Source organism: Phodopus roborovskii, unplaced genomic scaffold (assembly GCF_943737965.1).
Source record: "Phodopus roborovskii unplaced genomic scaffold, PHOROB, whole genome shotgun sequence".
Taxonomy (NCBI): Eukaryota; Metazoa; Chordata; class Mammalia; order Rodentia; family Cricetidae; genus Phodopus; species Phodopus roborovskii.
The window spans coordinates 50,525,264-50,543,649 of record NW_026126517.1 but is presented as its reverse complement, the minus strand read 5'-3'; the positions used below and the strand labels follow the sequence as shown (position 1 = coordinate 50,543,649).

Sequence of the window (18,386 nt, the reverse complement as noted above, 5' to 3'; positions counted from 1 at the left end):
AAACACAGAAAGTTGACAATCAGACTGGGATGCACCTCCACGGCAAAGTGCTTCTAGCTTTTTCAAGGGCCAGGCCAAAAGAGGAGGATAAATGCAAAATGAAAACACACCAACCAGCTATCTTTATACCACTCCTGATGTGGGGAGCCTGGATGTAGCAATACCACAAACTGGACAACAAAAGGCTCAAGCTGGAGAACCTTGGCACTTTAGGGCATCGGTCACTCACTCATCCAAAGGAAGTGAAGCAAGTGAAAATGGACACTGACCTGAGAGCCACAGACTCACAGAGTTACACTTGGCTTCCAGCCAGCTTTGTAAATTAAGTGCAGCTTTGAAATCCTCCAAGAGTACATGGTGAAGGCCAAGGAAGACAAGTGTGAAAGCTGTAAGGTGCTACACAAGTAGGATATAATTTGGCATGGTGGATTTTTGAGATAAAAGCCCATGTGGGAAGTGCACACACTTTACACACTCCAGCCTCACTGGAAAGACCACTCGGGGCAGATGCTCCCAGGGTTTGAAATATTTCCACTTCAACACTGTCCTAGCAAACCTACCTGAGGCTCATTTATTTATGAAGCAAAAATGATGATTTCTCTATTGCCACAAACCATCTACTTGTCTTTCAAGCAATTCAAGAATGTAAGTCTCTCCTTGGGCAGGGAGACACAGCTCAATAGCAGTCAGTACTTGTAAAATGCCCACGGCTGGATTCCCAGAACTACCCAAGTATTTTAAGTTTCTTTACCTTTGGATACATGAGGCCCATACCATAATAAAGGAATACAGAGGGCCCCCTGTAACACCTCCTGCTCATGTACACACACATACACACACAGACACATATAGACACAGACATGCTGACACACACACACACACCCAGATACATACATACACACACAGAGACAGATACTCACGCACACACACACACACACACACACAACACACCAGTACAGATAAATAACAAAGGGATGAAGCTAATCTTGACTGCCAAAGGTTTCTATTGTTATTTTTTACAGTCCTTAAACAGTGTCACATTTAACATCTTAATAATTAAGTTGCAAGAAAGACAACAAAATAGTTAAAATTCAACATGGTTAACAGTCGTAAACACAGATAGATCTTTTTGATAATTAAAAACAGAATATTATGCTGTTGGGACAACCTAGGGATAAATCAGGATGTTAGTCAACATTCATTTCCTCTCCCATGTACATGCTGAGCAAGATGCCTGTATTTGCTGAGATGATTTGGGTGGCAAAAGAACACCCGAAATACTCCGTTATTAAGAGCCAAAAACATTTTTGATATAAATAATAATAAGACCCAAAGGGACCTAATTGGCATCCTCATCTGTGCAGAGGTCTGGGTTATGGTGACCTAGATGGGCTGCAGGAGCAGAGCCTTGCAAAGTATCTCCAGAGCCTTGTTTACAAGACCTGAAATCTTGGAGAGAAGAAAATGTTCTAGCTGGTTCTTTTGGCACCATTCATACTACATTGTTTAAAATGAGCTAGAACAGGAGTTATTTTAATCTAAGCTACTGGGCAAACACTTTGTCTCATAATATCTGCACACACATTAGTCACATATAATAAGCATCAAGATTAGGAGTAAGGATCCATTTTTAATATCCTATATAACACATGGTTAATTTCAGCATTGTTACATAAACATGTGTTGAGGTGTACATGAATTCCCCTCTACCTCTTCAAAGATGCACTCTGGGGTTTGCTAACACCCTGTTATCGCAAAGCATGCTACTTTCAAGTCAACTAGAACCAATGAAGACTTTTTATTCTGATAAATCGCTATTTTCCTAAAAGCTTTTCCATGAAGTGAAGAGCCCATAATTACCTATTCCTCTTTTCCTGAAACAGTACTATGTAGATTAAGGGGCTGATTACAGAAACAAAAGCAGTTGGTGAGGGACAACTCTAAGCCCTATGCCTGTCACCCATGTACATACTGTCACCTGCATTAACTAGGGCTGGTATCAGTGACAGATTCTGCATGTTAAATTCTGTACAGTAAACAGCTACACAGACCTAGTCAGCCTAGTGTGGCAGTACATATTTGTAATCGTGGCACCAGAAATCCTGACACAGGAAGATAGGGCAGGCAGTATAAGCTCAGCTTTGGTTACACAAAAAGGTTTTCTCTCTCTCAAAAAAAACAGGGATGATAGTAGAGGACTGCCGGGCACTGGTGGTGCACGCCTTTAAACCAGAGGCAGAGGCAGGCAGCTCTCTGTAAGATCGAGGCCAGCCTGATCTACAGAGGTAGTTCCAAGCAGCTAGGGCTGTTACACAGAGAAACCACTTCGAAAAAAAAAAACAAACAACAACAACAACAAACAAACAAACAAAACAGAACAAAATACAGAGGAGGACTTTGTTAGCATGCACAAGGTCCTGGGCTCAACCCCCAGCCCTCCACTGTGCTGCACTAAACCATTTAGTTAACATTAAATACACACACACACACACACACACACACACAGAGAGAGAGAGAGAGAGAGAGAGAGAGAGAGAGAGAGAGAGAGAGAGAGCAGGTACTAGAATTAATGTGTTGAAAAGCAACTAAGAAACAGAAACCGTCATTTAAAAAAGAAAGAAGTACTGATTTTTCCTTTATTTATGTGTGTAGTGTGGATGCCCTCAGGCCAGGTGAGGGTGCCAGATGCCCAGGAGCTATTCCTGCACAGATCCCAGGAATCAAAATCAGGTCCTCTGCAACAACAGCTAGTGCTATTAGCCACTAAGACATCTCTCAAACTCTTTTTTCTTTCTTTTTTTTTTTTAAATGAGTAAAGAAAAAAGAAGACATCAGCCACCACTGCATGCAGAAAGACTAACAAATGACTCTGTCTGCAGAGAAAATGTTGTCTCAGGGCAGCATTGTCAACTATCTCTGAAATCATTTGAATATACTTTATAAAGGTGTGCAAGTATTTTTGTTTTATTTTTAAGGTACCACATAAACATTCTAGCACAGCAACACATGCCTAAAATCCTAGGAGGTAGAGATATGACAATCTGGAGTTTAAGGCCATCCTTGGCTATGTAGGGAGTTCAAGGCCAACCTAAGCAATGTGAAAGATCCTTCCAAAACACACCAAGGCAAACCAAATCAAATCCCTTACTACATCCTGTAAAAAGGGAGAGAAAGTACTCATCTCAAGGCACTGTTGTTGACTAAGCAAGAGATGGGTACACGAGTGGTTTATAAACACTCTATAAAGCCAATTCTGTGGCAGAAAGGAAAGACACTGCTAAGGGCTTCAATGTGTCCTCTTCCCTTGGAGAATATAACTCAAGTGAAGAGATAGGTTAAGGTAGCAAAAAAGTGTGGTCAGTACTTGGTCTTCCTTCAGTTCCAAGGAGAGGCCAGGCTCTTTCCTAAATTCAGCACCTCTGTACAAGTCACCTTGCCCTGGAACATTCTGCCCACTACTTGCACAGCTCACTCCCTCTTGTCCTCTCTTCTCTTTCTCAGAGGTCTTAAGTACCGCATGTGTGCGTGCATGTGTGAGATTTTTTGAGACAGGGTTTCTCTCAAACCCTGTCTGTCCTAGTACTTGCCCTGTAGACTAGACTGGCCTTGAACTCACAGAGATCCTCCTGCCTCTGCCTCCCAAGTGCTGGGATTAAAAGAATGAACCACCACCCAGCTTCATTTTTCATTACTAGCATTTGACTTATTTGTCTATTTTTCCCTCATGTGTTTTGTTCATTACGATTTTTTCTGTTTTTCTATTCATATAACTTGTGATATATTTTTGTTTTGTTTGTTTATTTTTGTTTTAGCCAGCCTTGCTTTTGGCCTTGTAGGTTTCTTTCAGAGTACCTGGAATATGTGTTCATCTTATGAACTAAAGAGATGCTAACATTCACAGCAATAGACAATAGCTCTGCCAAATGTTTGGAATCAAGCTCACCTCCACTGATTGCTCCAACAGCCCTGTGAATAGATCCTACAACAAATGTTGGGCAGGAAGGGAATCTGAGATCTGCTTTTATAGCTGGACAGGTTCCTTCTTTTCTCCAAGCCTTGTGTCTTCTTCCTTCCTTCCTCCCTTTCTTCCTTCCTTTCTTTCCTTCCTTCCTTTTTCTTTTTCTTTCTGCCCTGGAACTCATTATATAAATCAAACTGGTCTTGAACTTGAGCTTCACCTTCTTCAGAAGCCTTTCTCACTTGGGTTTCTAGCTGAGAGTAATTTCAGAGTAACAAAAGCACTTTCAGGGCCTGATATGTTCATAATGGAATTTAATCTGTGCCACTGTGTATGCAACCTGAGGCTTTCTCTCTGATCAGAGCCACTCAAGAGTGCTTTGTAGACACCTAAGCTATCAGAAAGGCACAGGTCAAGGTTAGTTGATGACAAGCTAGAGCACAGTACACCTCCAGGACCAGTGTTCACTCTGCATAGTCATTACTAAGATGAGAACATACTTCCTCAATAGTCTGGCTGGATCCTTTCCAATTGCCAAGTAGACATGTCCAGAGAAACATTTATGAAAGAAGGTATGAATGAACACAGAAACACTCTCCAAGATCTCTCATCTAACCATCAGATGAAGAGGCTAAAGAAGGTAGTGTCGTCTATTCACACAGTCAGAGAACAAAGACCCAGAACCTCAGAGTTCCCGCTTCATGCTTTTCCTACCCTAAACAAGCCTCCTCTGCTGGCCACCAGCTTTCCTTCCTTAAAGCTTTGCTGTGACACCATTTCTGTGATTGGGAAAGGAAAAAGATACATGCCTACCCATCCTCTCAATACAGCAAGGAAAGCTTATCCATGTTGCAGGGACCGCCATGCTCAGGGCTCACAGGAAGTTGCAGGATAAAGCATCTAATTCCACAGACAATTGTCTAGAACAGGAAAAGGAACCCCTATTCTTCCCACCTTGCCATGTGTATTTCTCCCTCACATGTTAGAACCTGTATCTAAATAATAGTGCAGCTTCCTGCTCTGACACGAGTATCATAAACTAGCAGACACATGATTATTAGTACTGTGCACCACACTAGTAGCTCAAGAACTTTCTGAACAGAGAATACTAACCCTACGTGTTCATAAACAAAGAATGAAGGTAAAGGGTAGAACAAATGAAGAAGACAAAGAATTCAGCCGAAAGCACAGATTAGTGCAAAATGATTGATAAGTAAAAGTCACAATGAAATTCTGAGATTTAAAACATGATTTTGAGACTGTCAGTAATATATCTAGGATTGCTTATGGCTAAATTAAAGAAAAAAAATCCAATGATTCTTCTAAAAAGTTCTCTGTAGTCATTCCAAAATACTACTAGTTAGTGCCCACCATCAAACAGATTAAGCCCAGAGTCCATTGATGGGAGATGCCATTATGTATATATGCTTCTCATACTGGTTAATAATAAAGCACTGTTGGCCAATAGGAAAGCAAGATAGGAGGGACTAGGAGACAAAGAGGAAAGAGGAAGTAGTAAGGAGGAGCCAAGATGGAGAGTCAGGAGAAAGCAGTATGCCGGCCAGCTCCCCGGTAAGAGAAATACATAGATCAGCAGAAATGGGTTAATAATTAAAATAGAGCTAGCCGATAAGAAACAAGTAACCGGGCCAACAGAATTATATCTAATACAGAGCCTCAGTGTATTAATTGGGGCTGGCGCAGCGGCGGGCAGAAAAACCTTACTTACAGTCCATAGCTTAACATTCAACAAATCCAGTCTCTCCTATTCCTAAATTAGCCCTCAGTCCCAAGATTTTTCCTTCTACCTTGTCTTAGGGTTTCTATTGCTGTGAAGAGACACCATAACCACAGCAACTCTTATAAAGGATAGCATTTAATTGGGGCTTGCTTACAGTTTCTGAAGCTCAGTCCATTACTGTCATAGTGGTAGACAAGCAGACATGCTGCTGGATAGGTAACTGTGAGTTCTACATCTAGATTGGCTGGCAGCAGGAAGAGAGGCAGGCACTGGATCTGGGTAGAGTATTGGATACCTCAAAGCCCACCCCTAGTGACACACTTCCTCCAACAAGGCCACACACTCACTACTCCAAGGCAGCTAGAGCTATTCCAACAAGGCCATACCTCCTAATCTTTTCAAATAGTACCACCCTCTGTAATGGGACCACTTTCATTCAAACCACCACTTACCTCCACACTGCAGCTCTCTCCTTAGAATGCCCTTTGAGTCATTTCAACCCATAATTGTAAAAAAAAAAAAAAAAAAAAAAAAAGTCCATCTATATCTATGCAAATATGTGTCTCTTAAGCTCAACAGGGTGGAAAGGTGCAGGATCAGGGCAGTGGTGGTGCATGCCTTTAATCCCAGCACTCAGGAGGCAGAAGCAGGCAGAATTCTGTGAGTTTGAGGCTCCCTGATCTACACAGCAAGTTCCAGGGCAGGCTCCAAAGATACACAAAGAAACCCTGTCTTGAAAAACAAAACAAAACAAAACAAAACAAAAAGGTCTCAACAGAGTGGCTGTATCTTCTTAAAGACCATCCCTACCTTTAAATCCATCTTCCTGGCTTCAGTCACCCCAAAGCACTCTGACAGAGACACAGCTCTGAGACTCAGCTATGAGCTCATTTCAGATGACTACAAACTGCTGCAGGGTAAACAATTACAAGTCAGAGTCGTAGATACTGTTGTATATAACCCTAACTTTTCTTAGCAAGACTTCAAAAAGCTTAATGCTAACATTAAACCACAGCAATTTTGAATTTCACAATCAGGGAAGGCAGGGTACGTATGTGTGTGTGTGTGTGTGTGTGTGTGTGTGTGTGTGCATGTGTGTGAGCACACACACACCTGTGTCTTTATTATGGCCTTGAGGGACCTTCTCTGAGGCCCCCGCAGTTGGTTCCCTTTGCATATGCTCCCACTCTCAAGTCACAGCTGTATGAGATCACTACTGTGCTGGTCTCCACACTTCTAGCCCTTTCCCCACTAGATTCCCATTGCCTTGACTTAATCATCTATATGTCTGAGGAACACATATAAGTGTAAATGCGTAGACAATGAATAGCTCTTGTGCCATCTGTGGCAGTGAAGCCTGTAATGCCAACACTTTGGAGGCGAAAGCAGTATTACAGCCTTAAGTTCAAAGTCCGACAAGGCTACATAGTAAGTTCAAGACCAGCTTAAGACCTGTTTAAAAACAAAAAAAGCAAACAACTGCTATGGTGAGATCACCACTAGGAAGTGCCATCAAATGATAACTGATGGTAACTATTCCTGGCTGACTAGGGAAAAAAAAAGCAAACAAGAAAGAATAAATAGCTCCCTGCTCATTTTTGGTACATATATAGTTCTTCTTTATCATATAACTTCAGTCCACAAATAACCTTATAGGAATAAGTATCCCCATTTAATGGAGAGAAAAAACAAAAACAAAAAGTACCACCACCACAGCATTATGTTTTACATTACAAATTATAAAATGATGCATAGAAATATCCATTAATGACCAGCACTGTGCCCCTTTCCCCAAAGGTTTTAACTGGCATCGGCTATTAATTCACAATACCATGAAACAAGACTGTATTCTGAGCTTAGGGAAGGAGAGGAGCCTGGTTCAAGTTCTGTGGGATCCTAGGCAATGCTGTCAATTACTAAAATGCAGTTCTGGCCAGCAGCTCATCATTCTGTATTTTCCACCAAGTTCCTAGCGCTCACCACAGTCCCATCTTCTGCCCTAGTGTTACCCTAAACTGATCATCACCACCCAGAAACAGCTGGATGTGCCCCCAGTTAACCCACTTCCCCTTTCCTGTGACATCTGCCCTAAATACTGCCTAGCTCAATGCTGGTTTCTCTTCTAGTCTGCATAGTGCATACAATGTTGATGAGGTCTGCTGACCTCTTGTGCCTGTTCAAAGTAGTTTTTATAACAGGGATCTGAAACACTCAGTTTTTCAGAATAGCCTAGGAAAAACAAAAACCAGAGCTAGCTCTAAATTCCTTCCTGTATATCACACGTGGGCTAGGTCTTGCAACCCGTGAGCCAAGTGAGCTAACCCACACCCAAGCTTGTATGAGGCATATGGCTCCTGCCATTGCCAAATCCTCAGTTCACTTTCCAAGAGGCTTCAGGTTGACAGTGTCAGAGCTCGAAGAACTGTTACTCAGACAATGTAACCGTCTAAAGGTCATTTTGGCCTGGCAAACATTGCCATTAGAATATATGAATATTATATTTATTTACTCTATATGAGCCATGCTGAGTGCCTGGAAGTTAAAGACAACCGAATCATCATGAGGGTGCTGAGAATTGAACCCAGGTCCTGCTCTTTATCACTGAGTCATCTCTCCAGCCAGCCCCTGAAGTTAGAATTTCAATCCGAACTTGATCATCAAGTTTCAGGTCCTTAACTCTTGTTACATTATATCACACCGCTAAGGGGGTTCAACTGATCTGACTAAATGATGGTCACAGTTTAATACTCCTGGAAAACCATCTAACCAAGCTGGGCCTGAGCTACTTATGAGGGCTGAGGCAATGGTCAAATCCTATCTAGGCTCTGAAAACAGTTCAAGGCCAGTCCAGGTGGCATTGTCTCAAACTTTTAAAAATAAAAAGTATAATTAAATATGCATTTACTAATCCAACTGACTCTAGACTTGGTGGAACAAGTCTGGGAATGAGAACTAATTCATCTTTTAAAATGTGTTAATTGCTATTAGGAGAGTAGCCCTAACTGCAAAGCACCTGACTGTCCTTGGGAACACTTCAGCTTCTACTCACAAAAGATCCCACCGTCAGGGTGAAGCAGGAGTGCCATTATAGCATTCCACAGCTTACAAAGTCCTTTGCCGCATCATTTCACCTGAGCTCAGAAACAATACTGAGCCAAGCACATTTCCTAGATGAGAAAACAGGTTTGGGACTCGACCCACGTCACAAAAACCAATAAGTGACAGGATGGCCCCTAATCTCAACTCTAAATCCTTCAAGGCTTTTCCCTGCTATTCTATCCTGCTGCCCCTGCCTTCTATAAAGAGGGAGTTCACCTATTTACTCCCAGGAACAAATGGAGCATGGGGAAGGTGATCAGTGCTTTCTCCAAATATCTGTTTGTGGAATGCCTGTTAATCAGATAACCTAGAGACCACTGACACCTGACACCGAACAGCCTTTGCCTACTTATTTTACAATGTTTGATCTCAGTTAAACTTGACTTTATCACACACATACACACACACACACACACACACTTTTTTTTTTCAGTAGGAAAATGCTGGGCTGGTGATGCAACTCAATTGGTGGTAGAGGGTCTGCCTAACTAGTAGGCAGGCAAGAAGCCCTGGGTCTGAACCCTAGCACTGCATAAAACCATGCACAGTGGACATATCCTGTAATCCCAGACCTGGAGAGAGAGGGACATGATACTCTTTCCACCAATTTTGGAATGGTCAAATTTTAATACGGGGTTGCAAATAAAAAATCAGGTATTATTATGGTAATAGCCTCAAAGTCAAAACTCAAACAAATACCTAAAAATGGAAGAATTTCAGTTGGTGTCAACAACAACCTTCTATTGCTCCCATTTCTCCCACACTGGTGTGTACTAGCCATTCATATAGTATAGGCTATGTACCTACAGTATACCTATCATCTACAAAACTGATGAGCCAGCGAGTGTGGCTATGGCCTCATGTATTTATAGACAGAAAAAAAGGAAAAACGATAACTAATTACAAAGTTTGGTAAATGCTACTATCAAAGGAACACAGAATGCTGACACAGCACAAGTGACATCTACTTTAATAGACACAGCAACAGCAACAGTTAATGTGAGTTGAGAACATTAGATTAGGACAGTCCAGGAAAAACAAAAACCCTCTCTGGAAAAGAAAAAAAAAAATGACATACCAGCCTAGAGGAGAAAAACAAGGAACACCATGGGATGCTGGAGGGAAGGGCTTTTTGATAAAAGAAAAAGTATGTCTAAGGCCCTGAGTGATACCAAGGTCCAAAAAGGTGGCCAGTGGTACTGGGCATAAACAAAAGGAGGACATGAACGAGGTTGTTTTATTTTACCTGATGAGTACCTTCTGCATGACAGGGTACTGTGAGGAAGTTCACCTCAGCTGTCTACCTAGAGATCAGGCTCTGGGTCTAATGTGTTTGTTATGAACTGCACAGTATTTGCCCAGTCAAGCCAATGGAAACTACAGACATAAAAGCATGCAACTACTCTGATTTTGTTGTTGTTTTTCTTGTTGTTTTTGCTGTTGTTTGTTTCTTGAGACAGAGTCTCACTGTGCATCCCAGGCTGGCCTCGATGTTGAAAGAGTCCTCCTGCCTCAGCTTCTAGAGTGTCAGGGTCACAGGTTTCCACCACACCTGCCTTTATTTATGCTTTGGTCCCCTCTCATCTTTACATCCAGTCATGGCAGTATCTCCCTTCCTTTTTGAAGCTGAGAACCTGTGGATGTAATATCTCACTCTGAAGTCGAGACTGGCCTCAGACTCATTCTGTAGCCCAGGCTGGCCTTGAACTTGTGACAATTCTCCAGCCTCAGCCTCCTGAGTGCTGGGAGATGTGTAAATTGCCATACTAGGGTCTATTCTGTACGGCCCCCTCCCCAAAGCGAGGATAGAATTTCCTGCAAAGAAAGAAGGTGCCCTTTCCAGGTATAGTACTTTCCCTTTCGTCATGCGTACATCTATCACTAGGAATAAGTAACTCTAAATTTAGTGTTTTTTTAAAAAGTTCTCAGCTTCAAAAAGGAAGGGAGATACTGCCATGATTGGATGTAAAGGTGAAAGGGGACCAAAGAATAAATAAAGGCAGGTGTGGTGGAAACCTGTGACCCTGACATTCCAGAAGCTGAGGCAGGAGGACTGTTCCAAGCTCGAAGCCAGCCTGGGATGCACAGTTGTCTCAAGAAACAACAACAGCAAAAACAACAAGAAAAAGAATAAATATAGATGATGTTTGATTAAACAACTGAATGTCTCCAGTGCTTGTTTACAGAAGATGCTCAAACATGTGGATTTGTCAATGTTTGAAGAAAAATGAAATTTTAAATCATTCACTGTACACATACAATAGCTTTTCAATCCTACCTTCAGGTTATTTTTTTTTTCCTCATTGGACAGAGAAATGACAGTGTTTAGTCCACTAAATCACTTCCTTTTCACTGGAATGACAGGCAAAAACATAGGGTACCTCTCTGTCCACCCCTTTGCTATCCCAGACTCAGAAGTCGCATCAAGCCAGCAATTATTTGACAGAGCCTGATGTGTCAAGGCTCATCAGCATTAAGTGTGTGACAGACTGACAGAGTGGCTGGCTCTTAACGCGGATCACCTCGACTCTGAAGCCTGAGCTGAATCAGCCCCTTTGTTTTGCCTTCCCAGCTTTCTCTAAATGCCTGGTTTCCTCCTTAGAAAATGTCCAAAAGCAACAACAGCAGCTCACATTTGCATGCTCCCTAAGTGGCAGCTGCTGTTCTGAGCACATTATGTATGTTAACTAATTTAATTTTCAGGGCAATTCTAAATCAAGATTCTATTTATTAAAAAGCCTATTGTAAAGACACTGGAGTCAAGAGGACAGGCAGCATCCAGAGTCATGAAGCTCAGAGATAACTGTTGCTGGTTTCCCCAGCTTCTACACTTGTTTGTTTGTGGTGTGTGTGGGAAGGGTGTGTCTGTTCTCTCCCTTCACCATGTGGTCTTAGGGACAAAACTCAGGCTGTCTGTCTGTCTTGACAGGTAGACTCCCTTGAGCCTATTTCCCCCACCAACTAAGTTATAGCTTGAAATACTTTAATGTAAATTACTGCTACCAGTGAGGCTGGAAGCACATACTTGAACTTGCTTTGAACTTGGGCTCACCTTTTTCATTATCTGGATACCTTGTGTAAGAAACTAAAATTCTGACCATGCAGTGGTGGCACATGTCTTTAGTCCCAGCACTTGAGAGGCAGAGGCAGGCGGATCTCTGTGAGTTTGAGGTCAGCCTGTTCTACAGAGTCAGTTTCAGGACAGCCAGGGCTACACAGAGAAACCCTGTCGAGAGAGAGAGAGAGAGAGAGAGAGAGAGAGAGAGAGAGAGAGAGAGAGAGAGAGAGAGAGAGAGAGAGATAGAGAGACTAAAATTCTCTGTGACTTAGTTTCATTTTATCTATACAACAAAGGTGCTAACAGCTACATCCCTGAAAGAACACCAACATGGTCTCGCATGGAAGGGCCAAGTATCAGCTGTTATCAACACCTCTACTACCTTCCTCTGGGAATTAAGCCAAAGACTGCAGTTAACATAGCTAGCATTTCTTTTCTTCCAGCATCTGTCATTTCTGCTGTTTGATTTACACAGGCCAGCAATGAATCATTCGCACCACAAAAGAAATGCACCTGATTCCCATGCCACACTATCTAGACCTAATCACTTCTCCCTTCTAGTTCAGGTATCTCTAGAACATCATTTGAAGACAACAGGACTGTGTCTCTGTAAGCAGGTTCGAAGCCATTGTAATCCATTGTAATGACAAAATTTGTAAAAATAGTAACAAAAGGGAGAGAGACAGAGTATATTCCTCCTATTTTAACTTAAGAACTATCTAATTGTTTGACATTTTGTTTGCAGCTCCAAGTTTGCACTTATTCAAGCATCAGACATCATGTCCAAAATGTTTATAACTTGAAACACAGCATATTTAAGTAAGTGATTTATTGTTAAAGTTTGTTTCACTCTTCAATAAGTTTGTGTGAGCTGAATTAGCACTTAGACAAAATTAAGATACTTTGTTTATAACATGTGAGAATTGCTTTAATTACTTCTACACAAAAATCGCAAAGACTTCCGGTGAGATGAATGGACACTCCATATTTGTGAAACTGGGGCCAGGTCCTAAGTTGTACATCCCTGAGTCCAAGGCAGAGCAGCTAACCCTCTGTAGCTAACCAGTTGGATTCAGCAAGTAACATCACTTAAAAACCCATAATCCAGGAAAACTTAACCACAGCACTCCTCAGACAGATATTAAGGTAGTTATAACAGCAGGTGGCGGTATAAAGAAATAAACTACCACTTATGTAATGTGTATCTTTGTAGGTTGGATGTTTTCCCAGACTGCTATATATTTAAATGCTACTGGCTGGTTGGTGGCAGTGTGCACCTTTAATCTCAGCACTTGTGAGGCAGAGACAGGCAGATCTCTGTGAGTTTGAGGCCAGCCAAGAGAAGAGTTCCAAGATAGCCGGGGCTAGAGAGAGAGAGACACTCTGTCTTGAAAAAAAAAATGAAACAAACAAAGGCTGCTGACTGGGCCTGAACTTTCCCAGGCTGGGTGCTGAGAATGTAAAAGGCCAGCACTTGCTCCCTGCACACTCCCTTTCTTACCTCTGTTGAGCACGGTTTGCAACTGACCAACACATACCAGCACCCATGGTAAAAGTCATGTACTTAGTTTCTGCCATGTGTCAATGACTCTCAGTGTTTAGTGTTTGAAGGCAGAAGCAAATGTGAAGAAGAATACACAGTAATAAGAAAGGAGATTCTGACTCCAGAATGCACACTAACAATTGACATCAAGGACTTATGCTGCCATTGTTACTTAAGTAATGTTATAAACTGTTTAGAACTTTAAAAATGTTTTTGCCTACTATTAAAATACTCTTGACTATGTGGAATGTAGCCATTCACTACGCAGTAACATGTATATAAACAAACCTCCAGCTTCCACTTACCAGGCAGAGTTGACTATGTATACCCACCATACAAGGGAACTGATACACACGTATACACTCAACACCAGTAGAAAATGAGCAAGTTCTAGTTGCCTGTGCATTTCTGTTTTACTACTTGAAATGCCCAGTTTATAAAAATGTAGAAGAATCTGGTATTTCGTTACTAAAGTCATTTGTGCCACTCTCTCCATTATAATAAACCAAGGAACCACACATAAAAAAACAAAAACAAAAAACAAAAACAAAAAACTGTTACTGTGAAAAGCAAATTGAATGCTTTAGAATAAGCCTGTCAATTATATAACTCCAGTTCCAGGGAATCTGATGTCCTTTTCTAGCCTCTGTAGATAGCAGGTACACACATGACGTACAGATATACATGTAAGCAAAACACCCAAACACATAAATGTTTTATGAAAGGTAAAGAAAACAGGAAAGGAGAAAAAACAGAAGATAAGAAATGAAAAAAAGCATTGTGATTTTCCTGTGATTCCCACTTAACTGTTTTTATCAGCCAACCAAATATCACCACACCCAATCACAGGATGAGGAGCTCCCAGCAAATCCCAGGGAAGTATGGGCTACACAGTGAGATTTTGTCTCAAAAATGAGGGTGGACACAGCTGTACCCTCCTAAGCAAACAGTTTCAAGTCTCTACATAAAACACACACTTTACTAGTTCTTGGATTCGTATCTGAGAGTCTCTTATTCACCCTCATTTTCCAAAGAACCTGGTGTCAAGTAGGACCATCTAGTTCTCCAGGACACACAGTAAAAGCAGGAAACTGAAGGAACAAAAGCAAGTATATTAGCAACAGAGACTGCTAATACAGGGGGCCATAAAACCAGGTAAACAAGCAGGTATAAAACAGTGGAGTGGATGAAGTTGAGAGTCACCAAGAAAAATCACAAACCTACCTAGCAGCTCTAGATCCTGATGTGACACACAGCTGCGTTTTTCAGCAGCCCCTCTTAGTTACTGATTTATATTACCTGTATGCATCCCCTTTCCCTTAAAAAAGCATCTCTCTCTTTCTGTGTGTATGTGTGTGTGTGCATACACATGTGTGTGTGCGCATGCATGCATGCATGTGTGCATGTGTGTTGGTGGGCGGGGAGAGAAAGGGGAGCAGAAGAGGGCATTAGAGCCCCTGGAATTAGGGTGACTGATGGTAGCGAACCATCATGTGAGTACTGGGACCTGAACTCAGTTTCTTTGAAAGAGCAGCAAGTGTTTTTTGTTTGTTTGTTTGTTTGTTTATGGTTTTTCAAGACAGAGTTTCTCTGTATCTTTGGCTGTCCCAGATCTTGCTCTGTACATCAGGCTGGCCTTCAACTCAAGAGATCTCCCTGCCTCTGCCTCCCAAATGCTGGGATTAAAGACATTTGCCACTACCTCCCAGCGACAGTTTCATGTTTTTATGAAATAAAACCACAACACTGTATTTGGGGTTACTTCACTTTTTACCTGAGAATGATAAAGGGGGCAAGGGAAAGAAACTCACTCTCACTTCTCTGGAATCTTGATGAATGGGTTTATTTTCCTTATTAACTTGTATCAGTACATAACTAAACCTTTTATTGTCTAGTTACAGTTTTGCCTAAGATAAAACAAGTTTTAAAAGTTGTAAATGCGATTTTTCACCTGCTGTGGCTTTAAAGCAACCTTTCAAACAAGAATCCAAGACAGTGACTTTGATTTAATTTGCTTGTTTATTCTGAGATGCAGCTTCTGACCTTGGTGACAGTTTTTCCACAGTCACTGATGTAATCTAAAAATCTAAACTTAGCATGGTACACAGGCAACCCTCTAAACAGTAAAGCACTTGGTGATATGTCTACAGACATAACTATAAACTTATTGTAATTAACAGCGAAACACTAAAAAATTTATTTAAAGCAGGAAATTAAATACAGCTGTCTCCTACTTCTTCCTAGTATATTTTAATAGACATTGTGACCAAAAGACATATTTTAACCAGACGATTTGTATTTCTAATAATTTTGGAAAATATACATAGGAAAATAATCATTTTAACACACAGGTTCCTGAAAATCCACATCAGAGGATAAATCACTTTTTTCCAATCCTGAAGCTTCAGACTTGAATGGTGCTGTTCTAGTCCTTCCTTCCAAACTCGATTAAGATCTATTGCATAATTTCTTAGACTCACACTCACAACTAAGAAGCCCTCATTCCTAGCCATTACGACTATATCAAACTCAAGCTGTCCTTATCCTTAATCAGAAGGCTGATAAACAACTTCTTTTGAAGCATTTGAAAAGCAAAATAAGGCTGGTGTGGTATTTTGGGACTGCAATTTCAGCACACAAGAGACTGAGATAGGAGAGGCCACAGAAGGTGGACCAGCCTGGGGTACATAGTGACATACTTTTTCTTTGTAAATACTCACTTTTGGAATCTGTGTGCACACTGTCTATAAATGTCAGAGGGCAATGTTCAGGAGTTGGTTCTCTAATTCTACCTGGCAGGTTCCAGGATCTGAACATAAGATCATCAGGCTTGGTGGCACCTTCACCCACCAAGCCATCTCCTGGGCTCGTGACACCCTTTGCACCCTTTGTTGGCTTGTTTTTCATTCAAAAAAAAAAAAATCAGGATGGGGGAGGGGCAAGGTTTACACATTATTCTTTAAATCTTGAAAATGTAGATTTAGAGCTGAGCAGTGCCTTTAATCTCAGCACTCTGAAGGCAGAGACAGGAGAATCTCTGTGTTCGAGACCAGCCTGGTCTACAGACACCCAGGGCTACATAGAGAAACCCTGTCTCGAAAAACCAAATAACAACAACAACAATAATAATATACAGGTTTAGAATGGAAACTGTGGTGCTCTGAAAACAGCTGGAATTCACTTAGATCATAAAAATGAACAATGAGGGGTCACAGTGGTACATGCCTGTAATGCCAATACTGTGGAGGCTATGGTAGAAAGATCTTTGGTGGGCCAGTCTGGGTTACATGGTGGGGTCTGTGTCGACCTAGACAACTTGGCAAAACCCTATCTAAAAACAAACAAACAAATAAAAAACAGCTAATGATTACAAAATAATACTCTTTATCAAGTTCAACCTCAAGTTTCAAAAGTTGGGAAACTTTTTTAACGTTGGACTGACTTTACCTAAAAAAACTGAGCAATCAAAACAAAAAAGGATACTAAGCCTGTGGCCACTTATAAATGTTACTCTGACACCTTCCTTCTCCCACACACCAAACACTCTCTAAGAACAGGTCCTCCCGTCCGACTTTAATCGCCCACTCCTCCATAAGCTCATTTCTTCCTCAGCAGCTGGTATCTTCACAGAAACTGTTTGTCAAGTCTGACACAGGACAGTTTGATCCTGGGAAAAATTAGGTTAACGCCTCTAAAAGGAGACAGACAAACAAAACACAACTCAAGCCCTACTTTAAATAAATCATTTACCTCGGTCTGGCTTCATTTTCGCATCCAATTTCCACCCAAGGTGCTGTAAAACACAGGTGTGGGTTCTTCCAACCGGCACACCGCTGACTCAGTGGCTTCTGCTTCGTTTTCCAAACGCTAAGACAGCAAAATAAAATTAAAAAAAAAAAAAAAGAAAAAGAAAAGAAAAGAAAGAAAAAACAAACAGAAAAGAAAAAAGAAACAATCGAGTCTTGTGTTGCCCTCAGATCTTGCAAGAAAACTAAGTTAGGCCTCTTCCTGGTGCAGACTGCAGTGACAGAACCCTGGGCAGGTCTGAAGGAAAAAAAAAAAAAAAAAAAAAGCTTAAGTCTGTGCACCGCCACCCCCGGCGTCCTCCGGCCTAGCACCCCTGTTCCCCGCCCCTGCGCTCTCCAGGCCAAGGTGTCCTCCTCTGACACAGCGTCTCGGAAGCACAAGCAGAATCTATTTATGCCCTGGAGGTACAGGCACGGAGGAGGAAGAGTCGGGCCACAGAAGCTAAGGCAGCCCTCGGTCAAGTATCCTCTGGGCACCGAGGCACCTCCGCAGGGGCCGGGGCGCAGCAGCCCCCGCAGCCCCCGGGGCCTCACCTGCGGGGCTTCCCTCTGGCTAGCCTCGCCGAGGCCTCGGGAGCCGGCTTCCCGCCGGAGCCGGTCAGCAGCAGAGCCCGGGCATGTCCTCAGGCGCGCCGACCCACGCGTGGCGCTGCCCACCCGGGAGCGGCTCCCATGGCCCGCCCGCTCGCCGCCCTCCGGGACCCCTCGCTCCTCCTCCCGGCACTGCTCTCCGCGGCCGCCCGGCCGCTCACATCACACTCCGTGCTCCGGGCCACGCCTCCCCGAGCGCAGCGCGCAGCGACCCCGCGGCCGCCGAGACGCCCAGACGCCGAGACGCCGCGCCCCGCGCATCCACCGGCCCGGCTGCCTGCCTGCCTGCCTGCTTGCCTGCCTGCCTCGCTAGCTCTCCACTCTTTCTCTTACTGTTTGCCCTGTCAAAACACTACTCGGGTCACGTGTCCCAACAACAGCCAACCCACTCTCGTCACTTCCTCCGCCGAGGCGGCGCGCGCCGGTTGTTATGGCAACGCCGCCGCGCTCCCTGGAGCTGGAGTTTAGCGACCAGTCTTCCCCGGCGAGGGTCTCAGAGGGCGCGGGACCCGCGGGGGTCACCTGAGCTGCGCGCCTAAGCAGCCATGGAACTGCGCCCCGAGGGCACTAGGGTCACCTGGGAGTTGTCA

The 18,386-nt window shown here is 42.8% G+C and overlaps 1 protein-coding gene and 1 non-coding gene across 4 annotated transcripts in view; one reads left to right on the top strand and one right to left on the bottom strand.

The window, feature by feature from the left end:
- The window catches only part of Atosa (atos homolog A), a 67,443-nt gene extending 49,416 nt beyond the window's left edge, over window positions 1-18,027 (bottom strand). The window contains exons 1-3 of one of the 3 annotated variants that reach the window (XM_051197952.1): window positions 17,958-18,027; window positions 17,392-17,443; window positions 17,150-17,266 (exon numbers count right to left, since the gene is read on the bottom strand). In XM_051197952.1, coding sequence (XP_051053909.1) covers window positions 17,150-17,165 — 16 coding nt within the window. In that variant the 5' untranslated portion in view covers window positions 17,166-17,266; window positions 17,392-17,443; window positions 17,958-18,027. Of the gene's footprint in view, window positions 1-17,149; window positions 17,267-17,391; window positions 17,444-17,739; window positions 17,871-17,957 lie in introns of those variants that run through there. The other 2 variants (XM_051197949.1, XM_051197951.1) reach the window with 2 other exon arrangements.
- On the top strand, window positions 7,180-7,248 carry LOC127232058 (small nucleolar RNA SNORD49). Its single transcript, XR_007835350.1, has one exon. It is a non-coding gene; the product is annotated as a small nucleolar RNA SNORD49 (small nucleolar RNA).
- Window positions 18,028-18,386: the final 359 nt, after the last annotated feature.